At 40.3% G+C, this 15,580-nt stretch overlaps 1 protein-coding gene across 5 annotated transcripts in view; it reads right to left on the bottom strand.

The window, feature by feature from the left end:
- Positions 1 to 650: 650 nt before the first annotated feature.
- The window catches only part of LOC121315151 (protein tyrosine phosphatase type IVA 3), a 53,759-nt gene continuing 38,829 nt past the window's right edge, over positions 651 to 15,580 (bottom strand). For 4 of the 5 annotated variants that reach the window (XM_041249123.1, XM_041249124.1, XM_041249120.1 and 1 more), the window contains 5 exons: positions 9,130 to 9,770; positions 8,209 to 8,301; positions 3,165 to 3,295; positions 2,047 to 2,121; positions 651 to 1,792 (listed from right to left, as the gene is read on the bottom strand). In XM_041249123.1, the coding sequence (XP_041105057.1) occupies positions 1,675 to 1,792; positions 2,047 to 2,121; positions 3,165 to 3,295; positions 8,209 to 8,301; positions 9,130 to 9,234 (522 nt within the window). In that variant the 5' untranslated portion in view covers positions 9,235 to 9,770 and the 3' untranslated portion in view covers positions 651 to 1,674. Of the gene's footprint in view, positions 1,793 to 2,046; positions 2,122 to 3,164; positions 3,296 to 8,208; positions 8,302 to 9,129; positions 9,771 to 11,938; positions 12,371 to 15,580 lie in introns of those variants that run through there. The other variant, XM_041249119.1, reaches the window with a different exon arrangement.

Genomic DNA, 15,580 nt, shown 5'->3' with positions numbered 1-15,580 from the left:
AAGTGTCTGTTTCTATACGGGGTGGTAATCTAGTTGAACTTCTCCTACGATGAAAGGCCTATTGGATAATTGCATACAAACATTAGAACCATTTGGACTTAACAAAGAGTTGAACCTATGTCCTCTATCTTAAATCTTATTAATCATTGGATTACCAGTTAAACTATGTACTATCTGCTATACTATTGTTCTATGTAATTAAATGCTTCTATACCTAAAGATTTGCATTCAGTGGTTTAAAGATATAGGACCCAATTTAACTTGAACTACTGATTGACTGGTTAATTGGGTGTACTCTTGTGTAATATATATTTATGCATACGAGCAAAGATGATTTTAAATATGATTCTTAAAAGACTAATATATGTTTGTATGCATGTGACTTTTCTTACTGTATAACAAGCTTTATGGATATCCTTTTTGTGATTCAATTAATAATCTGGCATTCTCTTTGTAATTGACACGTTGGTGTAGGTCATTGATCACCTGTAAGATATTATTAATGTTATATAGAGGGAGGAGACCCCTCTCTTGACAAACCTGTTTGTGCTCTAATGAAGACCTGTTGGTCGAAACACGTTACACATGCGCACACACACACACAGATTATATATTATATATATATAAAAAAAACTTAGTTTAAATTAAATTCAAATTTTTTAAATTTATTTTTTGCAGTGTACAAACTGAAGGCAGAAACGTCTGCTGTATCCCATCATTCAGTACCTGGCTACTGTTCATTATTATCCACACTGACACGGGTAACAGGGGTTCTGACACATTACTGCCTGCTGTTCCAGAGTAGCTGGCTTATTAAAACTTCAAGAACAACTTACTTTTTAATATTATTAAATCATTATTATTATTATTATTATTATTAGGCCATACACTAATTTAAAGCTTGCAGATCCATCACCCGCAACCTAATCAAAACTACATTTTGTCTGTGATCACAACACACACCCCAAACTGGGAGATCAGCTTTGGATGAGGTATTCTACATGTTCTTAACATTTTGTATGAAACAAATGCAAAAATAATTTCTATTAAAAATACAGAGGCCCCGAGTGGAACTCTCTCCCTCCCTCGCTATTCTCTAGGAGTGGTGACACAGACATCTCAGTGGCGTACAGGTTATAAGGGACTCCACAGTGACATGCACTAGAAATGCGTATAGAAAACATAGAAAACAAAACGGAAGCATTTTGATAGCAAATTGACAAAGATAGAAGTCGTCTGAGAATTAAGTCAAGTTCTTTTGCATGTGCTCCATTGATTCCTTTACATCTAAACAATTTGGATGGATGGTCGAGTCTGTTTACCAGTAACTACTCCAGTATTTGTGGTACTGATTGTCCTTTTCAACAAGTGTTCATTTAATGTGTCCACACACGACTGCAGAATTTACAAAATGCTGTGTTCAAGACACGAGGGTCAGTGCTTGGCAATGATAGAACGTGCCAACACATGGTAATACTGTGTACAAATGAAGGGGAAATGCAATAGGCTTTTCTTCAACACCCTGAGCCATGTCAAAACTCGTGTCTCCTAGGTAAGCCTACTGGCTTCACAAGGATCTTGTTTAAAACAGAAAGGCAGAATTCAGGTGCGCTAGTTGTGAACAAATCGATTCCCTGTGAACGGTTTGCTGTCAGAGGAAGGCAGTGCCCAAGATCACATGATGCAGCATTTGTTCTTGTGGTTGTGTGGCTCCTTGAATCGGAGTCTCTGTTTGGGGCGATATTTTTCCAAATAGGTGAGCTGCTTGCTGTTGATGGCTCCCCTACGTTTCCTGAAAGAAGCACACACATTCGGGTTTAATAAAATGTTAAGTTTTTTTTTTTTTTTAATTATTATTGTATTTAAAACACTCCTACCTTCAAATGATCCTGACAGTTAGTAACACGGGCAGAAAGACAACTTTGATTTGCAGTGAATGCTTATTCTCTATCTTTAAAGTTATAAATTGACTAGCCAAGCTTTTCATGACTTGCTGGCAAATATTTGTAAAGTATGAATGCGCCGAATGATAAGAGGCACACTTACTGCCTGATGAACTGTATGGCATCCTCGTACTTCATTCCACTTTCAATAAGGGCAAGAGCAACAAGGACAGGGGCTCTGAAACAAAAAACACACACAGAATGAGATAAATGTGTCACATTGGCACGCACCTTAGGCTATATCCATTCTACAAGTAATCTCTCCGACTACTAAATTAACAAAAAAGATAAAACAGCATCAATTTAAAAAAACTCTTCAAAACATGCTTTTACAAATTCAACATTAAGAAACGGACGGACATTAGAATGATTGGGATGGGCAGGTGGTTGTTGTTCTGTGTAATAGCACCATCTAGTGTTCAAGCAAGTTCATGTAGCAACAGGTTCCGCTGAAAACAGTGCAAACTGCGTAACCTTCAGACACTGAAAAGTGAAATAAACATGCATATAGTTTAAATGAAGAGGCCCATTTCTGTGACATTCTAGCAGAGGGTTGCTGGGGTGATGCAATGAGAAGCTCCTCACAGCCACACCTGTAGCTTCAGGTAAATCAGTAAAGATGATGGGCTCTTTAACAAGCTTGCGAAGGAGCCCACAGAGGTTGAATGAAGAATTTTATACAGAATATTTGCTCATTTTATGGTACCTACCAAATATGTAAATGGGGGGGGGGGGGGTTCAAACAATTGGCCTGCTTTAAAAAAATGATCTGTCTTGATGGAATAAATAATGAGTCACAGACCATACTTTACTAACCAAAGGCTGTAACTTAACAGTAGCTTGTGTTGTTTAATGCATTCACACTGCTATTGCTACTACTAGATGTGAAAATAAAGTGTGAGATTGTAAATCAAATTAAACTGGCTCATCTCTCAAAACAATGGCTGCACTAACCAAGGTGTCAATTCCAATCTTCCAGTCACACGCCGCCCACAACGGATGGAGCCCCCTGGAGGGTTACACACCTGGCTTTACCGAAGCAGGACTGCTGCTCGTCACAAATCACAGAAACTTGGTTGGGACATTCTTTAGTATAATATATGGATGCTATCAAAAATCTGGTAGTATTGTCTCTTTGTATGTTCACATACTAAAAGATCTATTTTGTATAATTTCGCTATGCCCTAGCCCCTCGTCAAGATTCATGTGATTAAAATTTACCTTCCAAGGCCAGCAACACAATGGACAGCAACACAGCTGCCAGGATCCTCACAGAACTTGCTTTTCAGTAAATTCAGCCAGTCCTCAACTATCTTCTTAGGCGGTGGTGCGCCATCATCAAAAGGCCAGTCCTGCAAGGAGGAAACATGTGAATGAGTTCCAAACTATACATATATGAAAAAAAAAACAGGAGACGTAACAATGTGTAGGTTTAGCCATTCAAAAGACATGTGCACAGTTTCTCAATTTAGAAAATACCATTTCAACGTAAAAGAAATCTAGAAGCAGGATTTCTCAACAAATCTCGCTTTGTTATACAGGGAAATAAACCTTTTAAACAGGTTATTATGTACACAGCTTACTCCTGCAAAAGACATTCCACTAATCAAAACACCAGAGTCACAATGATATATACAGCACTGTAATTATTATAAATATGCTAAATTTGTATTCTAAATAAACACACACACACACTTATTTTTTACCTCGACAAGATCGTCATTTGAGATTAAGGAGGACTTGATTTCAGGAAAGAGGAAATGCTTTGATCAGTGTGAGGTGAACTCCCTCCTTACAGTACATCAGCACACATTCATCACCCATCCTTCAGAAGCTACAAAACACACACAAGCGGGAGCTTCTCCAGCTGAAAAGCACTTTTTGTTTGGCGGGTTTTAGATAAACTACATCCCACATAGGACTTAGAATTCAGTACTGTTCAAATAAATACTCACTGTGTACTGTAAACCAACTTCGCATTACAGGAATAATCCCAGAAAGAAAGGGTGGGTACTTCTGGTGGGTTTCAATGGGGTGTCTGGGCTGGCAAGCATTCTTACAAAACAGGGTTTGTATGCTAGTCTGGAAAAAGTATGGAAAAATGGCAAACTGATTTCCAGGTCTTGAAAAACCATGTCTCCGTTATGAAAGTCTTGAAAAGGTCTGGAATTTTACTAGTACCACTGGAGAATGAAAATCATTCTGTGATTATTTTTTATTAATAATAATTGATCTCGAAAGCTTGTCAGCAATTTTAGCGGCAACTGTTTAGGTAATTTACTAGTAGCAACTATATTGCTTGCGACCAAATCCTGCGAGGATTGCCCCGTGTAACACCCCTGACAACGTCCTGACAACTGAAGCAATCTTATCCAGTCAGCACACTGGGATATGTCACACGACTGCCTGTTCCAGTGAAACTAATTGTTTTAGTATACTGTGGCATGCACAGGGGAGAGCAGGGGCAGGTGACGTAATCGCACATGAAGACATAAGCCCGACATACACTCCTTGCAAAGGAGCCGGCTCTTTTGTACAGCTGTATCGGTGCTAAGCTAGTGCGAGAGGTCCTGGGTTCGTGCTCGCCCTCTGCCTGTGTGTGGATTGCCTCACCCCGTGTGATGCACCTGCCTGTGTAACTGAGATCGCTACAATACTATTGGCACCATTACACTATCCTATTTTGGCACAGGTATTACACTTGTAGTACACAACTTTGCATTATTTACAAAAATAATATAGAATGTCAGATTCTGCTCTGGCTCAAAAAGCTATAATGGTCTTCGGATGCCTGGCTATGTGGTTAACTATCGAAAAACTAGTAGAAACAAACTATAACACAACCCTGGGAAAAACAAAACAAAGTCTGGAAAAAGTATGGAAGATGTATGGAATTTTGATGTTGAAAAAAGTGTATGAACCCTGCAAACATTTCAACTCTATTACTTCACAGAATTGTACAACCTACATTTACAATAAAGTGCAAACGTGCTACCCATTGTGTTAAAATATTACAAAAAAAATGAACTTGCATATATAATTATGTTTTGTACGATTCTCCACTGCTGCTTAGTTTCTGCCTTGTTTACTCCTACTCCAGTGCAAATTACTTTTTAAAAGGTTTCCTCAAGGCTGACTAAGGAAGCATATTAGCGTTGCACATGCTTCCCCAGACATAGTGCTTTGTTACAGGCTACAGTGCACAGAGCAACCCCATCTCACTTCAGTCTTGTGGAGTCTTTTGAGAAGCCGTATAGCAAGCAAGCAATAGAGAAAACATACAAAAAACAAATCTTTAAGCAAGTAAGAAATTAAATATGAGGAAAACATTTGTATGAAAAAGGTACCCCTTTAAACACTGGAATTCAGGTTATCACTATAGGGTGAACCAGGACAGTGGAGGCCCGAGAGTCACCCACATTGTCAGGTTATATGCATTGCTGGGAGCCGAAAGCCGCACTGCACTCAGCTGAGCACCAGAGAGCTGGAAACTCCATCACAAGCTTTACCCGCTTGCCAAGGAAACATACTCCTAGCAAGAGATCAGAGTCACCCACATTGTCAGCTCTCAGCAATGCATACAGCCTGCCAGTGGCATTGCACTCAGCAGAGCACCAAATCTGGAAACTCCACATTATCACAAGCTTTACCTGCTTGTCAAGGAACATACTCCTAGCAAGAGGTCAGTCACCCACATTGTCAGCTCTCAGCAATGCATACAGCCTGCCAGTGGCATTGCACTCAGCAGAGCACCAAAGCTGGAAACTCCACATTATCACAAGCTTTACCTGCTTGTCAAGGAAACATACTCCTAGCAAGAGGTCAGTCACCCACATTGTCAGCTCTCAGCAATGCACACAGCCTGCCAGTGGCATTGCACTCAGCAGAGCACCAAAGCTGGAAACTCCACATTATCACAAGCTTTACCTGCTTGTCAAGGCACACACTACTAGCACAAGCTCAGCCATACTGAAGTAATTATGCTTGCTTTGACTGAGCCACTGTGCTAGCCAACTGTGGTTCATTTATAAACTAGATGCATCGTACTTTACTGTAGAGTGCCTACAATTAATCATTGCACAACGCTGGGTACTTTACAGCAGCAGACAACTTTTTCAAGTAAGGGATTTGAACGGGTTAGAATTAGTTTTAATAGTATTTGTAAACCATTAAGGAGTTAATAACCGTGACCTATCTGAGCTATGAATGCCCTGAATGAGACATGTCATGCATGAAACTACTTCTAATCAAAAAGCACAACGAATTATGCAAATGTTCTGCTTATCACACTATTTGATTATGCAGGCAAGTATGCTTTTACTTTTTTATTGAAGCATGTTTTTATTTATACTCTCTTTCCAGACTGTCAGATGATTATCATCATTGTGCAAATACTGATGAAATGAAAGCTGGCGTCTTCATTGTACTTCATTCAAGTGCCACTTTGTGCTGCAGTCTGCATTTTTTTTTAACTTTCCCTTAGTGACCGACAGTTTTGTATACCTTACTTGTTTATTAGTGGAGAAATGCACTGCTTTAGAACTAAATGTTAAGTGCAGTTTGCTCCCTAATTGTTTGGCTTTTGTTTTGCTTTAAAAGTCCCCCTCCACTGGTTAAACTTTGCCTTTCTGTTTACTACAGGTGGTTTAACCCGTAACCAATATACTCATCCTTTTTTTTTTAATGACCTAGAGGCTTCTTTGCTTATTTTATTGCACAATGACCCTACTGCTGCTACGGTCAAAGGGATGCCCCTATGAATGAAATATTGCCTTATAATTGTCTTTAACCTCATCAACCTCTCTGTTGGTTAATGAGAGTCTGCAATGGGCTTCTGTGTGTATAGAGCACTCTACGATCTTGCAATGAGTTGTGAACCCTCCCGCTATAAAAATTCCTCAGCCCACCATACATACATACATACATACATACATACATATATATATATATATATATATATATATATATATATATATATATATATATATATATATATATATATATATATATATATAAACAAACACACACAAAATTCTCCTCCACTGGACAGCCACAGCGAAGGTCAAAAAAGACAAACTCCTGTTAAAATCAAGTCCATATCCAAACAGTTCTTAACTAACGCAATACTCTTTATTTCAGATCTTTAAAACTTCACAGCAAACTTAGCTAACACGTTTCGACCCATAGCTGTTTAGACGACCTATGGGTCAAAATATGTTAGCTAGGTTTGCAGCTTCTGGTACACAGACGTCATGAAGGTTTTGCGGCCAACTGTGTGCGACAGGCTGACAGATGTGGTGGTGGGAGTGTCATGGTGTGGGGGGCAATCTCAGACAGTGGTAAAACCAACTTTGTTCATGTTCAAGGCATCCTTACAGATGAGCGCTGTAAGAGATCAAGGGATCATACGAACTCACGATCCCATTCATAACATTCCATTCCAGCATGACAATGCACGACCGCACACAGCCCAGGCCACCACAGCTTCCTCACTCAGAACAATATTCAAGCACTTCCCTGGCCGTCTCGATCACCAGATATGAACCCCATTGAGCATGTGTGGGAAGAGTTTGATACATGTGCACGTAGACGTCACCCATCACAGACATTACAAGGACTTTTCCAGGCACTTGAGCAAGAGTGGGTTGCTTGTTTTTATATATTCCATGCTTGGTAATTAAATGTCTCTGTAATTTGGAGGGTTTCAAACATTCACTGGACAGCACAAATTACACACTGTGATTGAGATATATCTCCACTTTCAGTACAAATAAAATTCAAGTAGCTGTCGTCGTATTTCCTTCATTTTGCAGGGTTAATAACGGCTTTATGTTTTTTACTCACACCACCACCTCCTCCCTGTTCTTCAGTCCTTAAGGGTGAACTTATTGAAGGAGGTTCTGTATCATTCTGTGGGTTTTGTTGCTTTGATGCAGATGGTCGAATAAAAAATGTATCCATATCTGGTATTTATTTTGTGTGTTTCCAATGATTTTTCCTCTGCTTTGTAATCTGTCGTGCTCCTGCTGAAATAGCTCCACTACACCACATGTAACGAGAGAAGTGTTACATAACCTGAGAACGCGTTACATAACCTGAGAACGCATTACATAACCTGAGAACGCGTTCATTTCTGCGCAGACTTATGACGTGCTGAAGCTAATAAGCATGCAGGGAATCCCTTGAAACCTCCTTGAGGCACCATAGGGTGCAGCTGACCCCCAGTTTAAAAGACACATACTAGCAAAGTGTACCTTGTACTCACCATGACTGTAATCCCATCCTTTTCTAGTGGTGTTTTGTCGTAAGTGATCTCACACACTCTCACGACAGTTGTTGCACCATATTTCTTCAAATCCTACATACAATAAATAATACAATTATGGGTAGATTTATTAAGGCACATATTCTATAAGCGACACACATTTAAATTATTGCAAATCTTGATCAACCACTTTCATTAAATGGAAGGGGTAATACAAGCCATTCAGAACCTGGATAGTGAGCATTGTTTTTGCTGGCTTGAAAACAATACAACAGACTGCACAAGGTAGAGGAACCTTGACATTTTCAAGATGATGCTCTTTTTCATCCATGTGATATAATTAAGCAGATATGACTCTGGTCTCCATAGAAACAAGACGCTTGTGACAGAGCTGTTATGATGAGAACTTGCAGCTTGTGCAAACGCACAGCACTGTGAAACACTAACGAAGAGCGAAGCAGCACAGCACACGACGTCTAGCGAATAAGCATTGTGTAACTTTTCCTACATTGTATGACCTTGCTCCACCTGTCAATGTCCCTAACGTTGCAATTTTGGCATGAACAGCAAAATCACAATTGCTGGTATCATTGCAGGAGGAGCTGGCTTAAAACAAAAAAGCATTTCCTGTTCTTCAGGTGTACAATAAATTATTCCAGCATCTTAAACAATCCCCCCCTCCACCCTAAATTCCCTCTCTATACAACACTGAACTTTGAGTTGGGCTTGTGGCTGTTCAGAATGTCATGCACAAGGAGTCTCAATCTAATCTCAATGGTTCTTAAACATTAAAATCGAACCAAACCGAACTCATCTGGATAATTGCATAGTGCCAACGTGCTGCCCACTGCTACAGTACACCTCAGCAACTCTCACTAAACTAGATATACAAGGCAGGGCATGCCAGCTGTTTGTCCTCACCTCTATAAATGTGTTGAGGGTAGAGTTGGTGGGGTTGTGGGTTATGAGGAACCTCATACTTTTGTAACAGACCTCCACAGGTGCAGGGCGGTTCATACGAGCCATGATGAAGCAGCTGCAGTTCACAAACACGACAGCGGCTTTGTCAGCGTATCCTTGAATGGCAAGGCTGCTTCCCTGAACGAATGGTACAGTAGCAGGATGCTGTGCTCAAAAACAATGCAATGCAGTTCTGCACAAGGAGATGCAACAATCCTTCCTTACTACCGTTGCCCTTTCCCCCCCCACAGATTATTTATTTGTCTTGCTTGGAGGGCGGGGGATGGGGGTGAAAGAGCAGAGGATACACAGAGCTCCTTCAAAGCAGCATATGTTTCTTGCAGATAAATCGTGTTACCCCATCTGGAAGACTACAGTGCTCCTCAGAGTAAAGAGTGAAGTTTTTGTAAAAGGAGTTCAGTGCAACAGTTTTTGTTCACATCCACTGCTCAGTTTCTGCCTTCATCCTGGTTTCAGATTGGTCGAGGCTGGTTTGGCTTCTTCACGCGTCTATTTCTTCAGGTGCGATGCTGTGCGAAGCAGTAGTCACCACTCCCTCTCAGGAACTCCATCAGATTCCCAACAGTCAAGCTGCAGTTTGTCTGCAAACAAACAAAAAAAGAAATTAAAAATGATAAAACTCTTAAATGAACTGGAGTGCATTACAAGTTCAGGTTGGCCCCTACTGAGGAATTAAAACAACATCATGTTCTTGCAAGACAAAAAACTGTGCTTTGTACATAACATTGTATCAGCTGGAATAAACCTGGGTGTACATGGAACTAGGTGGCGGTGCCACCCCCCCCCCGGCCGCCGCCCCCGGGCCCCGCCTGACTGTACCACCAGGGACCCTGCCGGTCAGGGCTGAGGCAAGGAAACAAGGGAGGGGGCTTCCTCTCTGTGGTGGATTTGCGAAAATGTAGGGCAAGAAACCATGTCACCTTCCCTTACCTTCCAAACCACTGCATGCCTTTACCAAAAACGAGTTGCAAAACAATAAGCACAGCGTGCCGACCGTAAGCATTACCATTTACAGCACAGACTCGTTATGATTTCTGACAATTTCACTAAACAATGAACAGTTCCACTGTCTAGCGACTACACTGCGCACTGCGTGAAAGACAAAAAGCACCAGATTCCTGGTAGTGTAGTACACTGGGGTACAATGTGATCAAAACAGCAGTGGTTTAAAAAAATGACTGAATAGTCCTTGCCCTGGCTGTAACGTACTTCAGACTGGACTTATCCAGTACAGCACTGTGGTTCTGCCAGGCTATTCCTGGTGTAACGAAGTACAACAATCCACTCCCATTTAAATGTACATAAAAAGGTATCAACATCTGTGAAGCAAAGGATAGTTTTATCAGTTTTTAACTACTCTGTTCACTTTGATTGTAAAGCTTGGTTCGCAGGTGGGAAGCTCCGACAAACAGTGAAAGAACAGTGAAGATGCCACTGGGACGAACAGAATTGGGTGACAAGGCCTACAGTGACAGTACCTGGTGCTGCCAGAGTACATGCTGAATAAAGAGTGTAAACTGCCCTGCAACAAGGGAGACCTGAGATTGCAAGGGGGAGGGGAGAAGGGAATATTAAGGGTGAACTGTCCTCCATGCTTGACTCATCTTTCTCTTCTTGATACAGGCATGACTACTTTACATAAAAGTCAACTGAAAAAACAAAAACATCATGATGTCCAAATTGCCCTTTGAGACCACATGATAACTAATGAATACAAGACACATCACAGGAGTGTTACAGGGTATGTGCAAATTCCTACAGTCACACGCTCAATTAACACTTCATACACTGCAATCTCTGAAGCAGTTTGTTCAGACATTTATACAGGAATTACATTGATAAGAAAATAACATAAAAGCCATTGGGAAAAAAAACCCAAAAACAAACATGAAATCAGCGTTCAGCTTAATTTCAGAAGATTCCATGGCAACTCGATAAGCTGTTCTTTCCCCAGCAAGCTTCCGAATTAGGGAATGTCATATCTGATATCAGTTTTTATTTTTATAACATACGTTTCCTGCTATATTTGTTTCTTACACATTTGTTTCCAGCATTAAAAATCTGAGTAATTCTTAGCAAACGAGGACTTCAGAAAAAAATGCAAGAAACACATTAGCATATATATTTTATTTGTCTTTGTGTAAATATATTATATTTATATCTCATATATAATATATATATATATATTATATATATATATATATATATATAGATATAGACACACACACACACACACACATATATATATAATGATTTCACCAGGCATTCAGTATACTTTTTCTGTACTTGACCACCTTTACTCTGATTTGCCATGGTAAACCACAGTAAAAACTTTGATAATTCTAAATTCAAAGGGTTAATGGAAGACTTTCTTTCAATCTCTTAATTATTTTTTTCTGATTCTAATGTTCAATCGATGTGTCATGGACAAGTTAGCTACTCGTCTAAAAAGTCAAATATGATGAGCAGATTTTTCATTTACATAGTTTATATATATATATATATAATGTCGTATATATATATATATAAAATCTCTATTAATATATATATATATATATATTATATCCATCACGATTAAGTACTTTAAATGGCAGAGATGTGCCAGTTGCTATTTTCCCTTCCATTTACATGTAACTCATTACAATGGTTGCAGTAACACCTGTAAACAGCTTGATCGAATCAATCAGGTAGGAGGGTTCCAGTTGGTTTAGTTTCCCACTGTGCCAAGCCTGGGCTTTGTGTACCTTACCTTTCTGCAGTACCGTGGTCTGCTGAGGATCAAGCCATTCGTTTTGATGGGACTAACACAAAGTAAACAGCCTCTATTGCTGACAGCAATCACCGTCACTGCACAGAACCAGTTGAGTCTGCCTTGGCTTGCCATATGACACTGACAGCTCACTGCTAATGTCACAAACAAATGCACTCTTAATACTCCTAGGAGGAGAGCGCTGAGGAGCTCAGGAGTGCTCCCTCCCCCCTCTGTTCCAATAATCCAACAGCAACAGATAGTAAACATTTAACACAGCACTCAAATAACGATTCATGATGTTGTATTAGAAATACACTGTATTATTATTATTACTAGCTGAAATAAAGGATTTCGAACATGTTATCTGTGAATACCCCCAAAGTGTTTGGAAAAGCCCAGGTTGCCCTCCCTTGTGTTACTGTCTGGGCAAGCTGTTTCTGCAGCCCACTGAACAAGCGCTTCCTACCCTCCCAAAGCCTGGACACAAAAACACATGGTCTGCAATTCTTTTCAATTTGATTTGTAGTGAAACTGGCAGCCAGCAGAGTCATCTGGGGATGACAAGCTACTTTAAAATAGGTTTGCAGCTCAGATGTTTGGCAGTAGTGTTTGTAGAGCCAATACAAGTTAATGCATGTAGCCTCTAGGTCAAAGGTTTGAATACTGTTCCATCCATATATATATATATATATATATATATATATATATATATATATATATATATATATATATATATATATATATATATATATATATATATACATGAGACACACACACACACACACACACACACACTAAAGCAGAATATCTGAATACCTACAACACAAAGGGAGCACTTAAACTTTGGTTAATGTAAAACAAGCCTGGTCGCTCTACTTTCTAATAAAAGGACACCCTCTGGATTAATACTGTTTAATGTACTTCACTTTCATGTAATGTAGTGTAACTGTAGGTCACTGCATCCATCCTTGTGGTTGCAGTACATTGTCCTAAAGTGAAAGGCCTTAGGTTGCGAAGATCAGATCACTTAACCACATGCAAGACCCCCAAAAAACCACAGAGTTACTGTAGGCATCTCCAACATCATGCACTGTACATTGTGCACAGCCCCCCACACCATTACAAAAGTTCCTAGCTCCATCTGTTCATAAGCTGGAATGTGTCCTTGCATATGTTTGGAACAGACTGATCCAACAACAGAAAATCAAGGAAACAGAGAAAATATCAGTGACAGCCGGGCAACATCAGGAATTAAAATCGATACATACTGTATGACTGATGCCAACAACTGACCTAAGATGTTTAAAGCAGTTGACTGATGATATACAGATGAAACCCCCCCCCCCCCACTATTTTAGAAAAACATCCTGAACTACTGGCGATATAGGGAAGAAACTTAAATAGCCAGCAAAACACACTGCTGCCCCCCCAAGTAGAGATGAAATGAAATGGGGTACATGCAGACAAGCTTGAAACGGGATGTCGAGAAAGTGCACTCTCAACAAGCTGCCTACTAAAGAATACCCAGGGCTAAAGTATTTACCACTTAAGCCTGAGTTCGCAAAGTGCATTGCTTGGAAAATAATATGCCTGTACAGGGGTTACCCTTGGGATGTTACACAAAACCAGATTCAAGTTGAGAGAATGTTGCTAGGTTCCTACTCCAGCGAGACCAGCAAATTAGGCTTTTGTTATGCAACCCAAGAACAAAATGTTCAATACTCACTGCATGCCTATAATCATGCCACAGCTACTGTATAAACAAACCACAGGTGCCACAGCTTCACCAGTACCATGGAGTGGCGAGGTACAGTCAGGGGTTATTCACAATGAGGATCACTGCCCCAGCTTCACCAGTACAGTGCAGAGTGACGAGGTGCAGTCAGGGGTTATTCACAACGAGGATCACTGCCCCAGCTTCACCAGTACAGTGCAGAGTGACGAGGTGCAGTCAGGGGTTATTCACAATGAGGATCACTGCCCCAGCTTCACCAGTACAGTGCAGAGTGATGAGGTGCAGTCAGATGCGCCCGTGTGCTAGTAGTGTACCCTCTGAACAAGCATATTGTTTACACTATGTTTTACTCAGAGATATGTCGTCCATGTGCTTGGAGAGGGCATTTGTCAATGTTGAGGTAGCCCATTGGTGCAAACAGCCTGCTGTACTGCTGCATGCCGGCCACGTACCTCGTTATTGGACAGGACAGTAGGGACCCCACTGCCAACTATATGATGCTGCTCATGAGCAGCAGCCTGGCACTCACAATACGCTACAGGGAGACTCGAGTGTAAAGTGTGCTCTAGACAGAGACTGGGGACTTGTGTAAATGCGGCCTATGGAGAACATACGGTTATCAAAAATCGGCACCTTCACATTTATTCTCCAGTGATCTGATCACAGTTCACTCCGACTGTTCATATCTGATTCCAGTTTAATTTGAAATTAGTTCACTCCAATTTTTCTTACATTCTTTAATGGGGATAAAATGCAACATTACCTTGGAGTCATGAGTAATCTTGATGAATACTCTACATTCTTTAATGGTAACGGGGTAGGCATTAAAAAACAGCCTTCCATTTTAACTGCAATGTTACTTTGAATTACTGTACAACCATGTGTGGGTCATATACTTCTTTACTGGCTCAGTGCATTTTCTTTGAGGTATCACACTGACTCTGCAAATTAATTATGTTACTTCTATTTTAACATTAAATGCTTAAACTCAGTGAACATGTTAAAACTTCAATATAAAGCGATACGATCGATAAACAATATGGAAATGCATATATAAGTTATAAAACTTAAAAGTTTAACATTATAGGCATCTTTTTTTAGCGGTTGCCTGAGATGATGGCTCCAGTTGGATTTGCAGCTGCACTGGGGTGTTTATGCTTCAACCTGTGTAGCTTCACTTTTTTCTTGTTCTTACTGTGATTGGCTGCAAAGGCAACAGGGCTAGCCAGAGATTGGATAATGTTTGTTGGGTTGGTTTTACTTTTGTAGTTTCCTAGTAACTGAAGGCATTGTATTCTGGGAGATGTAGTTAGTGGAAGTTTTAGGGGAGGCAGACAAGCTGTGAATCAAAATTGCTCTGCATATTTGTTACGCAAATTTTTAGTGTGCATTTCAGATTATCTGGACTGCTGGGAACAACATGCCACGTGACTTCAAGGCTCCAGTCAGGGGAAAAGAAATGCTACAATAAAATGGTCCCTTTAGGTGTTTTTTACCCCATTATATCCAGGGAATGCTTCTGGTCAGGATCAGCAAGCTGTACTGGACAGCTCACAGTGTCTTACTCTGAAGGACTCCACTCCAGGATAAACACTGAGCAACAGCCCTGCTGGCACCTGATTTCTAAATTTAACCTTCCATCTGTTAAGCCAATACACAGAGCACGGCTCAAATGAAGGAAAGTGCTACACAACTTGAGCACACGCCAGCACTGCGGTGAAGGGCATGTTTTGAAACTAGAGTGCGCCTCATGCAGATGCATATAAAAGTTACCTAAATCAAACAGGGAGTCAGAAGATCTGACGGTTATGGCTTGGTAACACACAAGACTAGATCAGTGCAGGATTGAAAGCCCCATTTTTAGGAGTTGACAAACTCCAGGTATATTGTTTTTACTTGTGTTA

The sequence above is a fragment of the Polyodon spathula genome, chromosome 4, assembly GCF_017654505.1.
Source record: "Polyodon spathula isolate WHYD16114869_AA chromosome 4, ASM1765450v1, whole genome shotgun sequence".
Lineage (NCBI taxonomy): Eukaryota > Metazoa > Chordata > Actinopteri > Acipenseriformes > Polyodontidae > Polyodon > Polyodon spathula.
The sequence above is the reverse complement of the archived record's forward strand: the minus strand, read 5'-3'. Positions and strand labels throughout refer to the sequence as shown.